At 42.9% G+C, this 23,822-nt stretch overlaps 1 protein-coding gene across 1 annotated transcript in view; it reads left to right on the top strand.

Annotated features, from left to right (window-relative positions):
* Window positions 1-23,172, top strand: part of CWH43 (cell wall biogenesis 43 C-terminal homolog) — a 43,899-nt gene extending 20,727 nt beyond the window's left edge. Inside the window, exons 10-16 of the mRNA XM_034772074.1 lie at window positions 3,075-3,180; window positions 6,637-6,772; window positions 8,624-8,773; window positions 12,481-12,625; window positions 13,268-13,329; window positions 14,492-14,647; window positions 21,338-23,172. Of these exons, the coding sequence (XP_034627965.1) occupies window positions 3,075-3,180; window positions 6,637-6,772; window positions 8,624-8,773; window positions 12,481-12,625; window positions 13,268-13,329; window positions 14,492-14,647; window positions 21,338-21,434 (852 nt within the window). The 3' untranslated portion in view covers window positions 21,435-23,172. The remainder of the gene's footprint in view (window positions 1-3,074; window positions 3,181-6,636; window positions 6,773-8,623; window positions 8,774-12,480; window positions 12,626-13,267; window positions 13,330-14,491; window positions 14,648-21,337) is intronic.
* The last annotated feature ends 650 nt before the right edge of the window (window positions 23,173-23,822 follow it).

Here is a 23,822-nt window from a genome sequence, read left to right as displayed (position 1 = left end):
TGATACTATTAGTATGGTATAAAACTGAGAAGGGAGGAAAGACAAGTAGGAAAAAGGGAATAGTCCAAAGAAAATGTAGGGCAAAAGAAAGGAAAATTGGACACAGCAAGAGGAGGATGTGGGAAGAGAGATCAAGTGAGAACCCATTGGACTGCGAAGTGTGGATTTACATATAATATAAACCCAAGGGATTTTATGGTGTAAAGATGTTTTGGGGCATCTCCAGGATTTGGAAAAGATGTTCAAATTGCCTCTTCTTGAGAGAGTGTCTTTCCACCCTCTTCCATGATGATGAATGTGAATGGTTGTTCTGACTTCCACTCTCTGACTGGAGGAATGATAGCAATCTTTCCAGTGCCTCAGTAAAACTTTTATTATATAAGGTAGTCTGTGAGTACACTTTTTTTTTCCCTTCAAGTTAGCTGATGCAGGGTTACTTTCATCAGGGCAGAATTTAACTCAAGGGGTAATGAGGGAGTTCACGTGCTTCACTGATGTTGTTGCAAATAGTTGCCCATGTATTCATGACCTAAGAACGTGTGATAGTGAAGCAAGCAAGTGGTTTTGTACCCAGCAGGTTGGAGATTCTAAACTCAGTGCCTGTAACTTGGCTGAGTCATAGTAGAATCTGTTCAAATTTTGTTGAGTTGGGCAGTGTTGAAGTGTGTATGATATTGCATCAGATTCATTTCCAAGCTTCATACATCCCCCTTCACGAACAGTACCAAGTTTTTATCTGCATTATCCTTTGTCCTGAATAATGGCTACTGTCTTCAGTTCAGAAATGGAATGCTTTGATTAGACTATAGGATTTACCCAGCTAACAAGCATTTTGTTTAAAACTGGATCAGGTAAGTTGGAATAACATTCTTTATTAGCTGGAATTAAATTCTTGATTTGAAAAGCAGTCACGTGCTTCTTGTTTGAAATGTTGTCTTAACCATGACATGTCACTAGGCTAATGTTGCAGTGCTCCATTGCTAGTATGCGTAGCAGTATAGGGTAACCACAGTGAAAATCTAAGCTGAAGCTGGTACAGTGACAGGCCTGTTGTGCTGCCATGGAGAACCGGCTTTTGAAAAGACCATGGGACTCTTACCTCACAAATTCATTTATACATGACAACAGGTTGGTCACTGTAGGGCTGCTGTGCTGTCTCCCAAGCCCAGGAAGGACTAATGCTGCACTTGAACTCTATTCAGACTGGGGCGGCTCCAAGCACCAGCGCAGCAAGCGCATGCCTGGGGCAGCAGGCCACGGGGGGCGGCCTGCCGGTCCCTGTGAGGGCGGCAGTCAGGCTGCCTTCAGTGGCATACTGCAGGAGGTCCTCCGGTCCCACGGCTTCAGAGGCAATTCGGCGGTGGGTACGCCGAAAGCGCGGGACCGGCAGACCTCCCACAGGCATGCTGCCGAATCTGCGTGACCAGAATCCTGCAGGCCTGCTGCCGAAAGCAGCCTGACTGCTGTGCTTGGTGCGGCAAAAACCATAGAGCCGCCCCAGTATTCAGAACACAGGAGCCACTCTACTTCCTGCAGCTCCCCTTAAGCTCTTATAGGAATCACCTGATCCCTTCAGCTGGGTCTGATAACTGAACAGGGCTTGCTGGCCCCAGACCCCCTGACCCTTAATGAGGCAAGCCACCTTGTTACTATGTCACTCTGAATGGAAGAACAGGAGTACTTGTGGCACCTTAGAGACTAACAAATTTATTAGAGCATAAGCTTTCGTGGACTACAGCCCACTTCTTCGGATGCATATAGAATGGAACATATAATGAGGAGATATATATACACACATACAGAGAGCATAAACAGGTGGGAGTTGTCTTACCAACTCTGAGAGGCCAATTAATTAAGAGAAAAAAATCTTTTGAAGTGATAATCAAGCTAGCCGAGTACAGACAGTGTGATAAGAAGTGTGAGAGTACTTACAAGGGGAGATAGAGTCAACGTTTGTAATGGCTCAGCCATTCCCAGTCCTTATTCAAACCGGAGTTGATTGTGTCTAGTTTTTTTTCTCTTAATTAATTGGCCTCTCAGAGTTGGTAAGACAACTCCCACCTGTTTATGCTCTCTGTATGTGTGTATATATATCTCCTCATTATATGTTCCATTCTATATGCATCCGAAGAAGTGGGCTGTAGTCCACGAAAGCTTATGCTCTAATAAATTTGTTAGTCTCTAAGGTGCCACAAGTACTCCTGTTCTTCTTTTTGCGGATACAGACTAACACGGCTGTTACTCTGAAACTCTGAATGGAGCCTTTCTGACAAACTATTGCAAGTTAGAAGCATCCCTTCTTGATTCATTAAGGAAATTTGATTTTTTTTTAAGGGGGTGGGTGGGATCCAAGCTTCCTATCTGGCCAAAGAGCTGGGTGTTGCTGTGACAGCTTCAGGTGAGAGAGATTATTTTATGCTAACATATTTCAGCATGCAGTTTACTTACAAATGTTAGTTTTGCTTTGAGTATTCGATAGCTTCAGTTTGAAATTAGAGCTGTTTTGATTAGACACGTTACATGACATATTTTTGTTCCATGAGTGGATGAATGTTATAAAATCAAGTTTCTGGTGTGAATAATTGCAATTATGAATTAGAAATTTTCTTTCTGTGACTATCCTGAAATATTCAATCAAAACTTGCTTTTATGACAACTATTCCTACTAGTTTTCATTAGAATAGTCACAGATGGCAAACACAAAAAAGGTCTTAATAAAGGTGATGCAAATACACTAAAATGTGAGTGAACGTCTGTGGGTAATTTTTTTGTGGTATTTATCCAGGTTTATGACACATCATGAATGGGGAGAGAGTAACCCTTCCCCCCCGTCTTATTCATTTGCCTACCTTATTTGTGTGGGTACATTTTAAATGTCATGACTTCCTGATTTTCTCTATTTGTGGAAATTATGTGCTATTAATAATACCTACAGACCTCTGTGATCTACTTACCTGTGTTAGGAGCATGTACTCATTAAAATGTGTAATCTTAGATCAGTTTTATGGCACCTTAGATTAAAAGACATCATAGAATTTACCAGGTTTTTAATTCTTCATTCTCTTTTCTTACAGCCTTCAACAAGAGACTTCTCTGCTGCAATCTGGCCTTTCAGGTTTGGATATGACAATGAGGGGTGGCCAAACCTGGAAGGTTCAGCAATTCTGCTTAATCAAACAGGTACCTTTTTGTGTCAGCCTTATTTTAGCAGTGTATCCTACAAGGTGTAATCATAGGAGCTAGAAAGAAGAGAACCTACTGGGTCATTGAATCCATCCTCTTGTTAGCACAGGACTGTTCCTCACAGCAGTAGGATGAAATAGTTTCATTTAAACTTTTGTGTTTATAGCTATTCCATTATGATCATGTCAGTGATATACTTAAAAATCCACTTGCTTCAAACAAGTAAGAGGAAGTGATATCCCCTCTGGTTTTAAGTGGAATTCCCCGCTGGAGAGAACTTTTTAATAATCAACCTCAGATTTTTTCTTTCTTGTAATAGAGAGGCGTGATTGTCTAAATACATTTCTGTAAGCAAAATATTGAAGGTGAAGTGGGCAGTTAACACCTCTGCTGTTGTAGGACAAAGGAGGGTTAGTGGGTGACAGGTTTGTTGTAATGAGCCATAAATCCAGTGTCTTTATTGAATCAATGATTTTTTTTAATGTCTAGCAAAGTTATGAATTTAAGCGCCCAGGCTCTGTGCAGGTTTCCTTTGAGGATGAGGACTAAGAGGCCACTTTTCACAAATCAGTCACTCCATATCTGATCTCTTAGTCCTCATCCTCAAAGGAAAACTGCACAATTCTTCCAAAAGATGAGACTGAGAGCTTAAATTCATCACTTTGTTAATCACTAAAAAAATTGTTGTAATGAGTTATAAATTGATTGTCTTTATTGAATCAAACTGTAACCCACTAACCCTTCGTTGTCCTATTACTGCAGAGGTGTTAACTTCCCACTTCACCTTGAATGGCCTCTTGCAACACGTGGTAACTCCTTATGCTTAACAATCTGTTCCACCTTGTATGTAGCTGTGACATTCTAAGTATTTTTCCCAGACCTGAAGTAGAGCTCTTTTTGTAAGCTCAAAAGCTTGTTTCTTTCCCTGACAGAGGTTGATCCAATTAAAGATATTGCCTCACCCACTTTGTCTCTCTGATATCCTGTAACCAACATGGCTACAACAAAACTGCAAATAGCAAAATATTTGGTACATTTACTTAAAGAAAGTTTAAGTTTAAAGACTCTTTCAGATAAACTTGGCTCCAAATTTAGTTTTTTTAACTTCTCCATTATTTTTAATGCCAATGGAAACCGTTTTAAAATATCAGGGGGTAGCCATGTTAGTCTGTATCCACAAAAACAACGAGGAGTCCGGTGGCACCTTAAAGACTAACAGATTTATTTGAGCATAAGCTTTCATGGGTAAAAAACCCACTTCATTATTTTACCCACAAAAGCTTATGCCCAAATAAATCTGTTAGTCTTTAAGGTGCCACTGAACTCCTAGTTTTAAAATAAACATTCCCTTACAATGTTTGCAAGCAAAATAGTGCAGCCTTGTGCATTTCTTGAGTGCCTGAAAATGAAAATGGCAGCTAGCCATGAATTATAAACTTGTCTATTTGCATTGTCAAAGCTGAGAAATGTATAACGTAAACATTGTAAATAGTAGTATGAGAGAGAGGAATTCTTATTAAAATGTACTTGATTTTATACTCTAAGATGTTGGTTTTAACATATATGAGCAAGAAAATTTGCTTTTCTAGCACTACGTATGTATCTGGATTGTCTACTGCTCTCATGAATGGAAGGGGCCAAGATCAGGTGGAAATAGAGTGTGTGGGGGAGGCTTTATAACATTATTCTCACACAAGCTCCTCTTCAGGTGCACAAAGGGCATTAGGAAGGAGTGATGCTGATGATGGGGTTAGCATTATGGTTTGTGTTTTCCCCTTTTACTAAGGGAACCAATTGTTCCCCTGAGCAGGTGTTGTCTCCATGTCAATGAGCAGTTTGCAGGCACTGATGCAGCTGATGTATGACATGGGGGCTAGGAAGCAACAAGAAGCACTGGGCTATTGCACAGACGGCTCTGACCTCCTCAAGTGCCCTAATGGTTTTGTGTTTAGGGAGCAGACACCTCGGCCCATTCAGTAGGCAACCCCCACCCTCTAAAAAAAACAATTCAGAACTCCGGGAGCTGAAAGTTGGGCCACTCTCTGTCCTTTTAGTGACAAAGAGTCCTGTGGCACCTTATAGACTAACAGACGTATTGGAGCGTAAGCTTTTGTGGGTGAATATTCCCATGAAAGCTTATGCTCCAATACGTCTGTTAGTCTATAAGGTGCCACAGGACTCTTTGTCGCTTTTTACAGATCCAGACTAACAGGGCTACCCCTCTGATACATGTCCTCTTAGTGGTTTTTTCCCCTTCAGATAGAACTGTGTAGCTCATGTTTTTAACCTGAAAGTATCTATATAAGAAATATATTGAAAGTATTTATTTCTCATGCACATTAAAACCCACCAACTGAAGCCTTCATGAACCAAAAGCATAAATGACTGGATCAGTAATTTACTTATTTTCCTTTGAAAGTTTCTTTGTGCTAGTGAAATGTTTATTTCCAAAAGAAGCAATTCAGATGTCAAAAACAGTAGTAAGAAATTTCAAGGCAAACCTTAGATTAAGAAATCTACATCTCTGTCTACTGGTGACATAGGTTTAATATAAAATTACAGAATTCTATGTTTTATATAAATATTACATAACTTTCTAGGAAATTCATAAATTCACTAATAATTGAGGTGTAGCAAATTTGAGATTCCACTCTTTCAGAAATGAGCAAGCATTGCTTTGTTTCTGATTAAAATCACCTGATTTTTATGAGAATCTTAGAATAAAAATATCATGTCTAAGGGCAGAGCAAACTTCTCCCACATTGTCAGCTACCAACATGCCTCAACCTTGACCTTGAGGGGACATTTCTAATGGTGAGTGAGCAGCTGAGTTGCTGTGCTTATTCATTTCTTATCTCTGATGAGACAGCCAATAAAAGTGCCAAATGTGATGGTGAGTTTTTGTGAAGTGGACACCTGTCTGTTCTGAACTGGACCCAGACTAGCTTACTTTACATAGATCAACAGTCATCAAATAATATCCACTTTCAATCATTACCTGTGTGAGCTGCGTTTGAGCTGATCCCTAGAAAGGAAGAGTTCTGTGTCCCATTCAAATCCTCTGAGCCACCAAGTCCTTCACTCATATTTTTATTGTACTAAATAAAATGCTCTAAAAGTGTTCTTGAAGTAAGGCTGCAATTCCATCTTGTGGGGGTGCAGGAGAGACTCCAGGAATGGTATTAACAAACACTTTTGTGGAATGGGCTGAATTATTGGTGTAAGGGGTCCATACTGAGGGGTCTTAGGTAGCAAGGGCTGGGAGCACTTCAGAAACAGCGTATACAACAATGGATGAGAGAGAAAACCTTGCATCACTCTTTAGTAACCTCTGGTCAATGTAGAATTGGCACTGACTGGTGCTAGAGGGAGCTGCATCCATCCTGTGTGAGCAGAAGAATAACTTTGAGGGTTTTTTATACAGTTATAGTTTTTCAAAATTTTGTCTCCCAGGTGCAGATTTTATTACCATTCTGGAGAGTGATGCCTCTAAGCCATTCATTGGGAACATTGATCCAACCATGTGGTTAGGAGAAAAACTGGGTTTTTACACAGATTTTGGTCCAAGCGCAAGGGATCACACGTGGGGGTGAGTTATCTCTGGAAACACACACAATAGATGTGGAAAGACATGGATTTTTAAAAATATGAATTAAATGTCACAAGCTTTAATGATAAAAGTTCTTAGCAACTTAATGTACAATACAGCCCTTATTTTTCCAAAGGTGGACGAGAGACACTCAGAACCTTGGTAAAATCAGGGAAGCTGGACAGCAGACTTTGAGAGCAGTGTGTGCCAAGTTCCTAGGTACAGAATGCAGAAAAGAAGATGCCAGTTTAGAAAAGGCCAGTCTTCAAAGTCTGCCCTCCAGATTCTTGTATCCTGCAGCAGAATGAAGGGATTTACTACTGGTTTATAGTCTGGCTAGACTGAGAAGAACCATGCTCCTAACACTATAGTTAGCTAGTATTTCTCTTCAGTACATTTTGGCCTCGGGGAATTTGGATTCAGGCTTAAGTACGGTATAAATTGTGGGGATGTAACTGTGCTGGGAATAACTTGGAATTTTGATTAACATGAGTTTGAATCTAGCTTGGACTTTATGCAGGAAAATATATAGAAAGATACATCTGTACATGTTTTTTTAACCAAGTCTCTGGTATCCAGTTCTACATTACTATCTGACCAGCTTCCACTCAAGGTGTACTTGAAGGTCTTCGCTGCCTTGAAATAGTGGTTTTTATGATACTGGATTGTGTTAAGGGGAATTTTGAGATTTCAATAGCATATGGAGCTTCCTAGTAACATTTATTACACTTTACTTTTAATTTCTACCCTGTGATTCAACACTTGGAGGAACCTGGTTACAGGAATCTTCCACCTCTTTATTTTAAAGAATGAGAAATAAAGTAGAGAAAGGAGTAGTTGGTCACATGGTCCTACAAAATTTCCCTTTAAAATACTATGTCATAAAATATTTTGTGAAAGTAAAAACTACACTTAAAAAATCCAAACTGAAGGTGAATGAATGAAAAGTTTTCAATTTAAGGTTGGATTACTGCTCACTTGTAATCAAAAGTTATGGAAAGATGGTGGTTATGAAGTCCTATTTTGCATGGAGGATATCAACTATTTATTTCAGTCTTCCTTCCTTGAATTACTTCGCAGTGGTGCTCTAAGTCAAAATGTCAGGCTTATTTTCACTTTTCAAAAGGCCTTGCCATCCTGTGCTGTGGCTGGCAGGATATTCAGTGAAATTGTGCTGCTTTTCAGGAGCCTCTTGTTGTAATGTATGTGCATTGTCTAGGACATCAAAGCAGCTGCTTCCTTCCTGCAATGGATAATTCTTCTGGAAGAGCTTTTCTGCTAAGAGTTGTGGATGGCACACTGATTTTACTTTCTCATTTTTCTGTGTGCTGCAGTGCCTGCTGGTAGACTCTCAGCTGTTCCTTTCAGTAGTGGAAGAATATCTTTGACAAAATATTTAAAAATGTGTATTTCTGTTTAAAAACAACTTTTAAAAAGTGTTTTTATGTATGTGTAAAAAGATATTGAATGCTTCAATATATGCAGATAGTTTATTGTATTCTGCTTTGTTGTGTACAAAAAGTATGGCACTGAGCCTCTGGCCTTGTGCCTAGCATAGCTAAATTTGCTCAAGGATTGCTGAGGCAATGTGTTGAAGACTGAGTCTGATCCAAAGTCCATTGAAGATAATAGGAGTCCTTTCACTGACTTCAGTGGCCATTCGATTGGGCTCTAAATGCTAAAATCAATCTACGTGCTGAATACTATCCAGTTTCACTTACCTTTCCTAATGCACTGTAAGCAGTATTTGTGTTTTGAAGTCTGATGTCTGTATTTGGTCTGCTTGTTTATGGACCATCCTTATCGTGTTTTAGAACTGAAAAAATTAAGTTTCCTTCTATTTCACTGTAGGATTATGGCTCTATCAAGATACCCAATTGTGAAATCCAGCCATCACCTTCTCCCATCCCCTGAGGGAGAGATTGCACCAGCCATCTCCATGACTGTCAACTTCACTGGGAAACTGGTGGATTTTGTTGTTGCTCACTTTGGAAATGAAGAGTGTGTGATTTTTTTTTTTTTTAATTTAGTTACATTTTGCTTTCCATTTTCTACGTAATTGACATTAAGCAGTGGTTTTTATAAAGTAAATGTCCGCTAAACATTTTCCACTGTAATAATTGCTTTTTAAGCAAGCACATCGGAGGAGATACTATGATAAAGTTAATGGTTTGGGAAAGGATCTTGATTTTATTTTAAGGTAGAAATGTATCCGGCAAAACTCAGCAAAACTGAGATATGCAGGTTTACACTGCTATAGACCTTGCAAAGCTACTATGCTGATTTTATAGACTATTTAGTGTCTACAGAGTAAAGATTGGCTTTGAAACTGTATTAGATTCCTCCCCCTCACCTCGGCCTCCTTCCTCTCAGTAGGTAGAGTTCCATGATGTTCCATCAGGGAGGATAGACTCAGGTACAGGTGGCATAAACTGTGGCTTGGTAAGAAGTTATAGGGCCTAAGTGTAGGGTGTTCTTTTTTCCCCCTCTGTACCAAAAGATAGCAATTCTGAGACTTCTAATAAGATACATTGTATAAACAGCAATTTACTCCGTGGTTAGTTGTTATTTATAGTGCTGTAAGGTGTACTTGGCACTTTAAACTAATGAATGGGTCATGCTAAAAACAGGATTCTGCCTTGAGGAGATCACAGGCTAAAAGCATAGAAAATGTGAGTTGTACTGGAGCAGCAAGCAGTTACTGGTGGCAATTCCATAAACTCCCTAATTATTATAATTATGTTAGAAAGCAAGTTGAAAGTGTCTGGCCATAACCACTAGGTTCCAGGGAAATGTGGGAGGTAGTTTTAAATGATCAGTTTGCTTCCTTCTGCCCACCCATTAAGTTCCCCCTCACCACTTTCCGACCTCAGAAGCTTCACTCCCACTTAGCTGGATTTCTTGGAAACTGTCTTACTAATTAAACTGAATTGGTCTGAAATGGCTCCCAATTTGGCCTCTAAAAGAGAGCTTAAAGCAGGCAGACCAGTCACTTCCATTTTTCTGTCCAACTTTGTGTCCCCACCCCAAAGAATCTGGCTGTCAGGGTAGCAGAGAAGGGAGGAGAAGCACATCCCAACAAGAAGGGAGTGGGAGAAACTGGCCACGGAGAGGGGGAAGCACCCGTGTTTCTCTCAGGCCATGTCTACACTACAAAGTTAAGTCGACATCAAGCCTCTGATTTAAGCAAGTCAATCTTGTGTGTCCACACTACGCTCATTGTGTCGGCAGAATGCATCCTCACTAGCAGGGCTTGCATCAACTCACAGAGCACTGCACAGTGGGTAGCTATCCCACAGTGCATGTAGCTGAGTGGAATTTTGGGTTGGGCTTGCAATGCCTTATGGAACCAAAATATTGACGCGGGTGGTTATGGGAACATGGCATTAGCCTCCCATGATGTGCTTACCTCCCACCCTTCCTCCCTCCCTGAAATCAATTGCAAACAAACCAAGCCTTTTTCGCAAGCTTGGGTTACTGTGGCGGACATCATAGCACAATAAGCATGGACCCCACTCAGCTGTGCCCTGTTGTGAGCATTACAAGCATCTCACACTTTATCCTGCAGTATTTACACAGCCAATACAGGAACCACTGTGCAGAACAATGTGATGCCATGCAAGCAGCCCTGCTGGGAGACATAGAGCGGAGCAATTTGCAATTGCTGGCAACAGTTATGCATCACCTCGACATGGTTGAGCGCTGTTTCTGGGCCTGGGAAACACCTCCTGGAGGCCCATTCATTCAAATTGAAAAAGAATAGAAACAAGCAGCCCACCTGGTAGCTGTGCATGGGGAATGGAAGGAGCTCAGTGCTTAGTGCCAGCATTCCTACCTACTGACCAGCCTACAGTTCCCTCCTGCGGTATCCTTCCCTGGCCATTCCACCCTCCCCTTCAGCAGTGTTCCTCTAGTGACCTAAAGCCTCCAGTCCAGCTTTCCATTTATTTAGGGGAGAATACCAGTGTTACCAATTCTTACAAATTTCTCAAGTCTTGTGATATTTGATGGATTTTTTCTTAAAAGCTCTAGCTCCAGGAGTCAACTGATTATTGGGATCTCAGCTTTCACTTAAGGAAAAAAAATTCTAGCCCTCATAGATAAAAAGAAAAGTTTGAAAACATGACCTGAGTGCAACTAAAAGTCTTGGAAGCCAAAAGCCTCCTTTGAGGGAAGAACTTGCTTTTCCAGCCCACCGGAGCACCAGTTCCTTTGGAGAAGGGGCACAAGATCATCCCATATTAAGCATTGCTCTGTTTATCAGTTTATAAGGCTACTATCAGCTTGCTAAGGAAGCAGGTGCAAAGTAAATTCTGTTTTGAGACTAATTCTGAGAATTCATATTCATAATGGAGGCTTTATAATTGGTTAATTAAAAATATAATTTTATTGCTGCTTTTGAAAATGGGGGACAGTAATCAGAAACCGTAGCTTTTATATTAATAAAGGATTCTTTTTAAAAAAATGGGATTATATAAGTGCAGGTCTTCTCTCACAGAGACACATGGGAGGACCTGTGAGGAAGATAGCTAGTTCAGCACAGAGCTTTGTATCGATCTGGATCAGTGCCTTGTTTAAACCATTCCTTTGTTTGGCTTGTGTTAAGTGTGTGTTATCTGTAGGAGGAAGCAGACCAACTCCACTACTTGGATCACTGATATTTTTATTGGAGTCATTTGGAAACCCAATAAATACAATAAGAGAACTGGGAAGGTATATTTAGAAATTCAGTAAATACAATAAGAGCACTGGGAAGGTATATTCCGGCATAAAGCCTTTTGATCTGCATCTGTCCAGCAATACCAGCACAAGGTTCTACAATACAAACATACAGGAAAATAATGATTTTCTGGTGTTGTCTATGCACACAACCTGCACTGGTTAAATTAAACTCAGTCTTTAAATCGATTTAGTTAAATCAGGCTAGGTCTATACTACCTGCCTGAATCGGCGGGTAGAAATCGACCTCTCGGGGATCGATTTATCGTGTCCCGTCGGGACGCGACAATCGATCCCCGAATCGGCGCTCTTACTCCACCAGCGGAGGTGGTAGTAAGCGCCGCCGACAGAAAGCCGCAGAAGTCGATTTTGCCGCCGTCCTCACAACGGGGTAAGTCGGCTGCGATACGTCGAATTCAGCTACGCTATTCACGTAGCTGAATTTGCGTATCTTAAATCGACTCCCCCCTGTAGTGTAGATGTACCCTCAGTACATTTCCAGCACCATTTTTGTTGGTAGTATTTGTGGGACGCTGTTTTTGAATGATGTTAGAGAAATTGTTACATTATCTAGGCTTTAGCATGATTCTGTAATGCAATGCTAGGATTTGGTTGTCCTGTCAGAATGTGGACATCCCAAAATGTGCCACACAGTTATGTGCCGGCACAGTTAAACTTATAATTTAGACAGATCCAAAGTCTTAACTGCACAAGATACTCAGATGAGATATTCATGGTGATTAGAGCTCTGTATAAAAACTTAGAACAAGTTATTCATGGAGTGTGTTGAGGAGAAAGAAGCTCTTATTTGCAGCTAATTTGTGCCATAGGTCAAACATTTCAAAAGTTTAAAAAGCATCCTATTTTTGTAAACTTTCACACACTGTTTTCCACTGCATAACCCATGGTTTTCTGTGTTTGTATCAGTGAGACTCTTTTTTGATCCTTTAAAAAAAATTTTTTTAGTAACCGTTTCCCACTTCTTTCAGAGATGACTTGGACAGGAAGCTCCAGGCTATTGCTATTTCAAACCTGTTGAAGAATAGCTCTCGACAGCTTGTATTTCTAGGATATATCACTTCAGCTCCTGGATCCAGAGATTACATAGAACTAATTGAAAATGGCAATGTTAAGGTAATGTAGAACTACTACTAACTATAACAATTGACTAATTTACAAAAGATGAATTTAAGATTCCAAATCAGTAACCTATGCAGATTATGGGGTTAAAAATACACATACTTTTTAAAAAAACAACTTGTTTTAAAATCTGTTCCATTTTTCAATTACCTGTTAGGAACTATTATTTTAGAAATAAAATACCTTAAAAAAAATCAGTCTTCCTTTATTTACCTGCCTGGATCTAACATCAGGATTCTGTTTCCTTTGCAACTTTTGACTACATCTCAAGCAAATCATTTTCTTGTTCTGTATCCCCATACAGATTCTATTACTGAGGCCTGGTCTACATTTAAAATTTAGATCAACCTAGCTACGTTGCTCAGGAGTATGAAAAATTCATACCCTTGAGCATTGTAATTAAGTCTACCTAACCCCCAGTGTAGACGCAGATTAGGTTGATGGCAGACTTCTTCTGTTGACCTAACTAGTGCTGATCAGGGTCGTGGATTACCTACGTTGATGGAAAAAATGCCTTCTGTCAATATAGGAAGCATCTGCACTGTGGTACTGCAGCAGCTATAGTGGAGACATGCCCTGACCTGAGGTCCATCTTTGAAGAAACGTTGTCATATTTGCTTTATTTTTTCCCCATAGGATATTGACAGTACGGATAATGACAGGTGGTGTGATTATATCATGTATCGTGGACTAATAAGGTATGTCAAAATGGATAATTTACTTGTTTTAGATATGTTACCATTATCATTTTTAGATCTCATGACAGAAACCTGTATAACTCATCTGAATGGAAGAGCTTACTTCTCATCTTTAATTTACATCAAACTTTCTGACTGGCTGAAGGCAAACTACTAAACTACATGTAGGCAGTCAGGTATAACATGAAGTAATATGGAACCTGATAAGTGGAAGTCAGACTTACTGTGATTCTACTTTGTAAAGTTACTCTGTAAAAATGTCATCATGGGAGTTCCATCTTTGTGTTTTTAAGACTTCCAGGTCAAATCTGCTCGGTTAATACATAAAAACTTTATTTTCCTAAATCCCAGGTCTGCAATCTCATCCTGGAATTCTTGCTCACTCATCACCACCAGTGATACAAATTTTGCAATGTTATCTTGAGGCTTGATCTTGTGAGGTGTTGGGCACTCTGGCCCTGTCCAGCAAAGCTTTGCATTGATGTCAGTGAGAATACTCATGTGCTTACAGTTAACCACATGCTAAGTGCTTTGCCGGACCGGGGCTGGATGCTTAGCAACTTGCAGGATTGAGCCCCTAGTAAATAATTCTGTTGGTGATTCGTGAGCCAGAATAGAATTGAGCTCACTCTGACATAGCTGTTTAGAGTCTGCAGTGTTAACGGGAATAAAAAATAGTAAACTATATTGTCCATAAGGAGACTGAATACACAGAGAAAAGCTGTATTGAGTGAGATGCCATTTATAACACAACTTTTATTATTACGCATGTATTTTAAGTTCACTTCTCTTCCCTGAATATTTATTGGAAACTTTCAAAATGGTTTAATTGAAAAAAGTTGTTGAGACATACCAATATATTCTAATGATTGTAAACTACAACATAATGCTTTCTAGCTAATATTCGTAGTCCTACATCTGACTTGCTGTGTAATCTCAGGCACTTACACTGTTTCTCAGTTTTTCCATATGTAAAATTGTGTTGTGAAGCTTCTGTGTGTAGAGTGCTTTGAGATCTTTGGATGAAAGGTGCTATAGAAATGAAAAGAATTATATTGGAGGGTTAAAATAACTGTTAAAGTCCCTGATTTAAAAAGGCTTTAATGTGGTGATTTGACTTTGAGCTATTTCTTCAAAGTAATTCTGTGTTTGGATGTGATAGGTTGGGTTATGCCCGCGTTTCTCATGCTGGCCTGAGTGATTCAGAAGTTCAGATGGCCAAATTTAGGATCCCAGATGACTTGGATAATTATGTTGACAATGACAAAATCATCATTGACCCCAGCCAAGTTCCTGAGGACATCCATTTCAACCCAAGGTCAGCGTATTAGAAAAACATTTGAAGATGATCAATATTTATTTATTTTTATTACCAAAAAGGGAAAACTTGAGGAACTGTCACATTCGGGTGTTATCCAGACCAGTGAGGGGTTTTCACCACCTGTTCTGCAACCTTGGGTGCCTCACAATGCTTTACTGTTGTAGCTCCCAACCAGGGCTACTCACAAACAGCCTAACAGCATGTTACACCCTGAGTGTCTGATTGTAGGTGCAACCCTGGTTCAGCAGCTCAGACCCCAGTAGCCTGTTGGCAATGTTCCAGTCACTCTCTGGCTTCCACCAGCCTTTCAGGATGACCCTAACACACTCCCCATTCCAATTTTTCCTAAAATGTGCATTCTGCATTGTCCCATTCTCTCCTGGACAATTAAGTTATTAAAGGTCTGTTCCCCCTGTAAAGGGTAGATATTCAACAGTTTCCTACTTTAACTGGAGTTACCAAACAGGTCAGTTGAAACTTAACATTGGATTAGATTAAAAATACAAGTTTATTTAACTACAAACAGAGGTGTTAAGTGAATACAGTACAAGTATAAGGTATTAAAGTCAGAAATGGTTTAAAGATAAAACGCTTTCTAGCAACTAAAACTTAAACACGCTAGACTTGGTTCAAGGTAAAATCCTTACCATATGTTTCCAGGCATTCTTCGGTCAGGGTCACCCCTCAAAGTCAAAGGGCTGGTTCCTTTGTCTTCTTAGGGGAGAGAGAGAGAGACAGATCCCTTGGGTTTTCTTTCCCCTTTCTTTTATAGTCCAGTTAACCCTTGAAGTGGATTCTTCTGAGAGTTACCCCTCAAAGAATGGTTTATTCAAAGAGTAAAGAAGGTGACCTGGAATCCGGTGAAGGAGGCTTCATGTTCTTTCTTCTCACCAGTATTTGGTGACATACAAATTTACTCTGTCTCCTGCCATCTCCTCTCCCTACTGTCTCAAGCACCCGGTTTACTATTTATATATAAATTGAGGTAAAAAACGGTTACCCACCTTTGTAACTGTTGTTCTTCGAGATGTGTTGCTCATATCCATTCCAATTAGGTGTGCGCGCACCGCGTGCACGATCGTCGGAGAATTTTCTACTCTAGCAATACCCGGTGGGTCGGCTGGGGAGCCCCCTGGAGTGGCGCCTTCATGGCGCTGGATATATACCCCAGCCGGCCCAGCGCCCCTTCAGTTCCTTCTTGCCAGCTACTCCGACAGTGGGGAAGGGGGGCAGGTTTGGAATGGATATGAGCAACACATCTCGAAGAACAACAATTACAAAGGTGAGTAACCACTTTTTTTCTTGGAGTGCTTGCTCATATCGATTCCAATTAGGTGACTACCAAGCTTTACCTAGGCACTGGGGTCGGAGTGAGACATCGCTGAGTGCAGAACCGCTGATCCAAATGCAGCATCGTCTCTAGACTGCTGTACAAGCGAATAGTGAGCAGCAAAGGTATGAACCGATGACCAAACTGCCGCTCTACAAATATCATGTATCGGGACATGAGCCAGGAAGGCAGTCGAGGAGGCTTGGGCTCTCATGGAATGGGTGGTGAGGCGCGGTGTCGGAGCACCTGCCAAGTCATAGCAAGCACGGATACAGGACGTGATCCAAGAGGAGATACGTTGCGAGGAGACCGGTAGGCTTTTCATCCGGTCAGCCAGTGCAACGAAGAGTTGAGTCGTCTTCCTAAACGGCTTTGTACGCTCGATATAGAAAGCAAGGGACCTGCGTACGTCCAAGGAGTGCCGTCCTCGAGCGCACCATCAAAAATTTTGTCTAGGCACTGAAGGTAGTCTAGGAGGGCCTTGGTTCTGACCGGGTTGGGGGCCGGTCGACCTCCTTCTACCCCCTCGTCCATGCCTTCTCGGGAGGTCCTGTCTTGGATGAGGAGGAGGAGGGTAGAACCTCTGGGGCTGGGGCCTAAATGGCCTGCGTTGGGGTCCTGGGACATGCATCCCCAGGGAGCGCATGATGGTTCTGGAGTCTTTTAGGCTCTGCAACCGAGAGTCCGTCTTGTCCGAGAACAGCCCCGACCATCAAATGGCAGATCATGTAGGGTCTGTTGCAGTTCTGGCGGCAAACCAGACACCTGCAACCAGGAAATGCGTCTATGTCTAGCGAGGCCTGTAAGGAGGTCCTAGCCACCTTTTTACCTTCCTCTACTAGGACCCCAAACTCCTCTCTCGAGTCCTGGGGAACCAACTCCTAAATTTACCCAGGGAGTTCCATGAGTTGTATTCGTAACGGCTCAAGAGCGCCTGTTGGTTTGTAGCTCTGAGCTGCAGACCCCCCACTGAGTAAATCTTACGTCCGAACAAATCGAACCGCTTGGCGTCCTTCGATTTAGGCGCTGCCGCCTGTTGACCATGGCGCTCTCTTGCGTTCACTGAGGAGACCACTAGTGAACACGGCTGAGGGTGGGTATAAAGATACTCATGGTCTTTAGAGGGGACAAAGTATTTTCTCTCTGCCCCTCTGGCAGTGGGTGGGATGGAGGCAGGGGTTTGCCATATGGTGTTGGTGTTAGCTTGGATCGTACGGAAGATGGGCAACGCCACCCAGGATGGGGCATCAGCTGAGAGGATGCTCACCACCGGGTCCTCCACTTCCACTATCTCCTCTGCCTGTAGATCCATGTTCCGTGCCACCCTACGTAACAGGTCTTGGTGGGCATGGAGGTCTATCAGGGGTGGGCCCGAAGTTGTCGTGCCCGCCACCACCTCATCTGGGGAAGACGAGGAGGATGCCTCAGGGGGTAAAGGATCCAGAGGTGGGTCTGGGTCCGAGGGTCCCTGATGCACAGGATCCCGTGTACCGGGGTCTGGGGCCTGCGTGGGCATTGGCACAGGAGCCTCCATACCCCCTGGAGGAGGACGGGTAATGGTGGCCTCCGGTACCCTGGGCTCCGAGTGTGCCGAGCGAGAGGCCGCTAGTGGAGCCCCTTGTGCCTGGTGATATATCCATGGGGTCCAGAAAGACCAATGTGCAGGGTCCTGTCTAGGGTCCTCTGCCCCATCCTGCCAATGGCCCAGATCATCCGCTGCCTGACCCTGAGCAGGATAGGCTGAGCGGGAGGCACCTTCAGAAGAGCGAGATGCAGATCTTGAGGGCCAGGGCGGTGCTGAGTGTGATTGCGCTGGCTCCTTGTGGAACGGTGCCGAGCGGTGCCGGTCCATGGGAGAGTGGTCTCTGCGTGGTGCCAGGAAGCGGAACCAGGAGCGAGAATGGTGCCGATGGCTATGCCAGTACCAGGACCCAGATCTGGATGGCGAAGACGACCGTCTATAGAATCGGTGCCGGGAGCGGCCTCTCGAACGGGATCAGTGCTTATACCGTCGGGACTCTGAGTGGTACCGATGCTCGGGTCGGTGCCGAGAGGTGGACCGGTGCCAGGAGGAAGAGCTGGGCCCCGAGTACGACCGGTGCCGTGATGAAGACCGGTTCCGGGACTGCGAGTGGCATCGGGATCTGCTCCGAGACCGGAAGCGGTGCCGAGAGTCCACGCTCGGAGATGGAGGGCGTAGCAGGGCAGGCTTGCCCCTGGATTGCACCATGTGGAGCAGATGCAGTGCCGCGGACTGAGGCGGTGCCGGTTCTATAAGGGCAATGAGGTCTCTCGCCGTCGCAAACATCTCCAGCGTGGACGGGAGACACGGCTCAACCACGGAACGGGGTGTGGAGCCAGTCCGCACCGGACTCAATGGCCCTGTTACCGGTGCCAGAGTCAATGGTGTCGATGACGGTGCCTGTAACCTCGGACGTTCCGATGCCGGACGCGACTCCGCAGTCAGTGCGGGGGGCGCTGGTGCCTGCTGTTGCGTGGCAGTCTCCTGTGTTTTACGGGGTCTCTTGTGACCCGGAGACAGGGAACGGTGCCGAGGGGCTTGCGGCGGACGCGGTGCCGATGGAGGACGGTGCCATGGGGTCTTATCCGCGTCTCCTCACGGTGCAGTACCCGAGGCCGCCGCTGGGGCACTGCGCACCGAGGCGTTCGGTGCCGGAGCTTGGCGTGCCGAAGGAGTGTCTGGGCTAAGTGCCGCCTCCATAAGGAGCTGTTTGAGATGAAAGTCCCGCTCCTTTTTGGTCCTGGGCCAAAAAGCCTTGCAGATCCTGCACTTATCGATCTGGTGAGACTCCCCTAGATACTTTAGACAAGAGTCGTGGGGGTCTCCCGTTGGCATAGGCTTAGCGCAGGTCACACACAGGTTTAAAGCCAGGAGCCTTGGGCATGAGCCTGGCTGCACGCTGGGGGGAAAGAGGGGATGAAAACCCCTTACCCTCGCTAACTACTTATAACTACTCTATAACAGCTATTAAACTACTAAACTATACTAAATCTATAACTATACAACTAAGAACTATCTACAACAATAACTAACAAGGAAAGCTAGGGAGAGTGGAGGACAGCTATGCCATGCTCCACAGTTCCAACGACCGTCATGGGCGGTAAGATGGAACTGAGGGGGTGCTGGGCCGGCTGGGGTATATATCCAGCGCCATGAAGGCGCCACTCCAGGGGGCTCCCCAGCCGACCCACCGGGTGTTGCTAGGATAGAAAATTCTCTGACGATCATGCACTCAGCGCGCACATACCTAATTGGAATCGATATGAGCAAGCACTTGAAGAAGAAACACACATTTCATCCAGGATACTTCTGTCTGGCTAGGGTTGTGTGATTTTGAACATGTGCTAAGAACTTCATGCAGGGGGATTTCAAAACTTTTCATTTAATGTTGCTACACACATTTTACCGTGATATTATTGACCAATGAATTATTAGTTTTCAAATGATACCTAACAAGGCATATTTTGTACAAAGATTATTACAGTAGTGTATAGGGGTGAATACAGGGTTTTTTTCGGTCACAGGAACAAAACTGGGTTTTATAAATATAACATGGTCTGCTGGACTGGAGCACAAGATCAGGAGGCCAGAGCCCCTTATTTCTAATTAATTTCTTCCGCTGATTTGCCATATGCCTTGAGTTATTTAGCCTTTCTGTACCCCAGTGTACAGCTCTGTGAAGTGAAGATACCTACCTCACATTGGTGATGTGTGGATTAATTCATGACTCCTTTTAAAGTCAATGTGGGTTGCATGTTCCTCTGCACCTCTTTATAAAATACAATATAAATGCTAAACACGTGAAGATTTTTAATTGTTGCATCTCTCTAGAATAGTATGTAGTCATAACAGAACAAGTGTTACAGAAAAAGAGTTTTTGGAGGCAGATGGTGCCGTTTTCCTGCTAATACTCAGGAAGTAAGAGAAATAAGGATAGAAAGGAAATTTGTTCTGCACTGAAATCAGTGGGAGAAGTACTTAAGTTTCATGAGGTAAATTTCAGTATTTGTTTTTTAGGTACTGATGTCAGTTGGGTTATGCATGTGATTGAAGATTTCCACAATCTGTTCCATGTGTTGAAACTTACCTAAAATCCATAATCAAGTCCTGATCTTTCTCCATTTATTTCAATGCAGAGCGAGTTTCTTCCTGTTCTAATTTCTTTTACTCCTGCTTGAAAGCAGGAAAATGACGGCTTCCAAGAACAAGCTTTACCTTTTTAACTATAATTTTTAAAAAGAAATTTTCTATTCTTTGTATATGTCTAGCTAATGCTGGAATTGTTAATAAACAATGCTGATCTTTTTGTAAAAGAAAACTGCTAGACTATTACTGAGGTTATTAAAATCTACATGTTTAAATGTGATATGCAATATACTTCTCTCCATTCATCTAGGGCTTACAACTTTTTGGCATAATTTGAAGAATAGGGGAGTCTGGACAAACAGTGGGTCTGAGCCTTCAGGCACTCCACGGATGAAATCCTGTCTTCATTAAAGTCAACAGGAAAACTCCCATTGATTTTAGTGGGGCCAGGATTTCACTGCATCTATGCAACTCTCATTCAGCTGAAGTTCCATTTATGGAATATCCATAGGATTGGGCCATCATGGAATCATTTATACTCAGGGCGGCTCTATGGTTTTTGCCGCCCCAAGCACGGCAGTCAGGCAGCTTTCGGCGGCACGCCTGTGGGCGGTCCGCTGGTCACGTGGATTCGGTGGCATGCTTGCAGGAGGTCCGCTGGTCCCGCGCCTTCGGTGTACCCACCGCCAAAGCCGCGAGACCGGCGGACCTCCCGCAGGCATGCCACCGAAGGCAGCCTGACTGCCGCCCTCACAACGACCGGCAGGCTGCCCCCCGTGGCTTGCTGCCCCAGGCACGCGCTTGCTACTCTGGTGCCTGGAGCTGCCCTGTTGACACTGCATATTTAAATGTGTTTATTATACTCACTCCTTCATAACTAGAGCATATAGGTAATTATGATTTACTTGTACCAGGATGTAGCTGCTGATTCTGATACAAATAGACTTTTGTGGCATATTGCTGTAATAGACTAAACGTTTTGTTTTCCTAAAAGGAACTTTCTATTTTTGCTTCAGACCTGTCATTCTGTGTGATTTGCCTTTCAGAAATTCTTGCTTTTTTTTTCTCCCATCTTTGCTTTTGAAAAAAATGTATTTTCAATAAGTCTACTTTAAAATGAAGCCCAGTTTAAAAACAATTGTTCAGATTAAATGTTAATTACATTATAAAATTGTGTGATTTAATTGCATGGATTAATTCATTGTAGCTACGTTGTAATGATTTTGCTTTGTTAATTATTTTTTCTTAGGTTTGGATCCTACAAAGTTGGACATAACTACGAACATATTCATCATTTTCATATGAGTACTCCCAAGTATTTTAAACAGACTAGAATGAGGAAATAACACATCAATGTGACCAGAAAGAGAGGTCTGTAGATTTAAATCAAACTGCCAACCAACCAAAACTACACCTTTTAGAGATTGAGCATCTTCCAGGCTACATAATATTGTCAATGTCTTGCAATATGTGATGACTAATAACTTATGAAATTGTTAAACCTTTTCTTTAAGGTTCACTATCTCTGTTTTTTAAAGAAAGAAATCACCAATCAAAATAGTCATTAATGTGGGAGGGAGGGAAGGTTTTGTTAGATTTTATAATGACAAGTTTGTCCATTAAGTGGACAACATGTAGGCCAGATTCTCTGCTTTACGCTCATTAAAGCAGAGCGTGGGGACTGTCAGGGAACTGGTTATAGGTTGTTCATTTCCCCTGATGCGGCTTTTTCTTGTACTAGCTGGTAATGGTTCTCAAGAGACTAATTGCCAGTTGAACATATCCCTCTGACCTGACATGTCCCCTGCATTGGGGGATTCAGGGAGGGTGGGTGTGCAATCTCTGTATCTCCTAATGACTTCCCTGTGCTGAGAGAATCATGAACAAGAGGGATGCAGTTAGTTTCTGCTTCTTTTGCACCAACTGAGCAATAAGAAGGAACAGAGCAGCATAGAGAATTTGAAAAGGAGGTTACTTGCCTGTAACTGGTGGCTATTTGAGATGTGTGGTCCCTATTTGTATTCCAAACATGGGTGTGCATGTGTGCCATGCGCCAGAGCTGGAAGATTTTCTTAGCAGTGTCCGTTGACCTGCATGTGCATTATGTGTCCCCTCATGCTTGCAACCGAGGGTATAATAGGCCATGCGGGTTGATGCCATCCCAGTATTCCTCATACCATTGAGTAGTCCAGTCTGCAGCAGCGGGGATGGAGGGTGGGTATTGAATACAAATAGGGACCACACATCTCAGAGAACCTCCAGTTACAGGTGAGTAATGTCCTCTTCTTCTTAGAGGGATGGTTCCTATATGTATTCCAAACATGGGTGAGTAGTGAGCAGTGATCAGCATGGAGGTGGGTCCAAGGATGTGAGAGGAATGAAATCTGTAGCATGACATGGTCTGCTGCTGTCGCTTGGGCAATGGCATAGTGCAATGTGAACATGTGTATAGAGTGCCACATTGCTCCATGACAGATGTCTTGCCATGAGACGTCAGCTAGGCAGGTCGATGTGGCTGCTTAGGCTCGTGTAGAGTGTGCTGTGATCTTATCAGGCAGCAGTATGCTGGATAAGGTGTAGCATTTGTGGATGCACCTGGAGACCTATTTGAAAATTCATTGAGAGGAGAGGGCGTGGCCAAGATGCTGGAACCTTGTAAAAGTGTGTGTGGGGGGGGGCAAGGCCAAAGTGGCAGAGGAATCCGCCCCCCTGCCCATTGCCCTGGGGTCCCGCTGCCTCCCTCTGCATTGCCCTGAGCTCCCTTCTATGGCCTCACACCCCAAGTCTACCCCACTCCTTGCCTCTTGACCACAGTGCCCACCCGTAAGGCTGACCCTGTGTTCACCTTATTTCCAAATTCCACTGTCTTCATAGATTGCCATCAGGATACACATACCAAAATTAAAACTCCCAGGCTCAGAGTGGAGTAAGAGCTAAACAGCAAGCTACTAGCATCAAGATTTACATACCGCCTCTAGTGACCAAGATTCATACTCTCAGTATATTAGGATGTACCCAACAGGGCCATAATCACAGGATTCACATTAGAGAGATAAGGTAGGTGAGGTAATATCTTTTATTGGACCAGCTTCTGGTTGGTGAGAGAGACAAGGCTTCAAGCTTACAGACCTGAAGAAGAACTCTGCGTAAGCTCAGAAGCTTGTCTCTCTCACCAACAGAAGTAAGAAGAGCTCTGTGTGGCTTGAAAGTTTGTGTCTCTCACCAACAGAAGTTGGTCCAATAAAAGATATTACCTCACCCACCTTGTCTCTCTAATATCCTGGGAACAACAGGGCTACAACAACACTGCAAACAAAAATGGAGGATTCACATTAACAGCCCAGAGTGACCATCACAGCCGGGCACTATTTTCAAGCTTAATATTCCTAGCATAATGTCACCATTACACCAGGGAACTAGCACTACCAGCACACTGAGATCAATATAGCTGTGTATGTGCACACACCAAAAATTCACAGTACAAGCACCCAGGGAGCCACACATCAGGATAGCAGTGTCAGAATTTCTACTCCAGGGGGAATTCTGCATCAAAAAATAAAAAATTCTGTGCCAAATTTTTAAAAATTATGTGCACAATATTTTTAAATTCTGCAAATATTCTGCATATTTTATTTGTCAAAATAACACAATATAATCACACTAGTTTCAATTATTTTGGTAATTTATTTCAAAATGCCTGTCAGCAAGTGTATCTGTAACAAAACAGACAAAAG

This window comes from Trachemys scripta, chromosome 5 (genome assembly GCF_013100865.1).
Source record: "Trachemys scripta elegans isolate TJP31775 chromosome 5, CAS_Tse_1.0, whole genome shotgun sequence".
NCBI classification, from domain to species: domain Eukaryota; kingdom Metazoa; phylum Chordata; order Testudines; family Emydidae; genus Trachemys; species Trachemys scripta.
The sequence above is the reverse complement of the archived record's forward strand: the minus strand, read 5'-3'. Positions and strand labels throughout refer to the sequence as shown.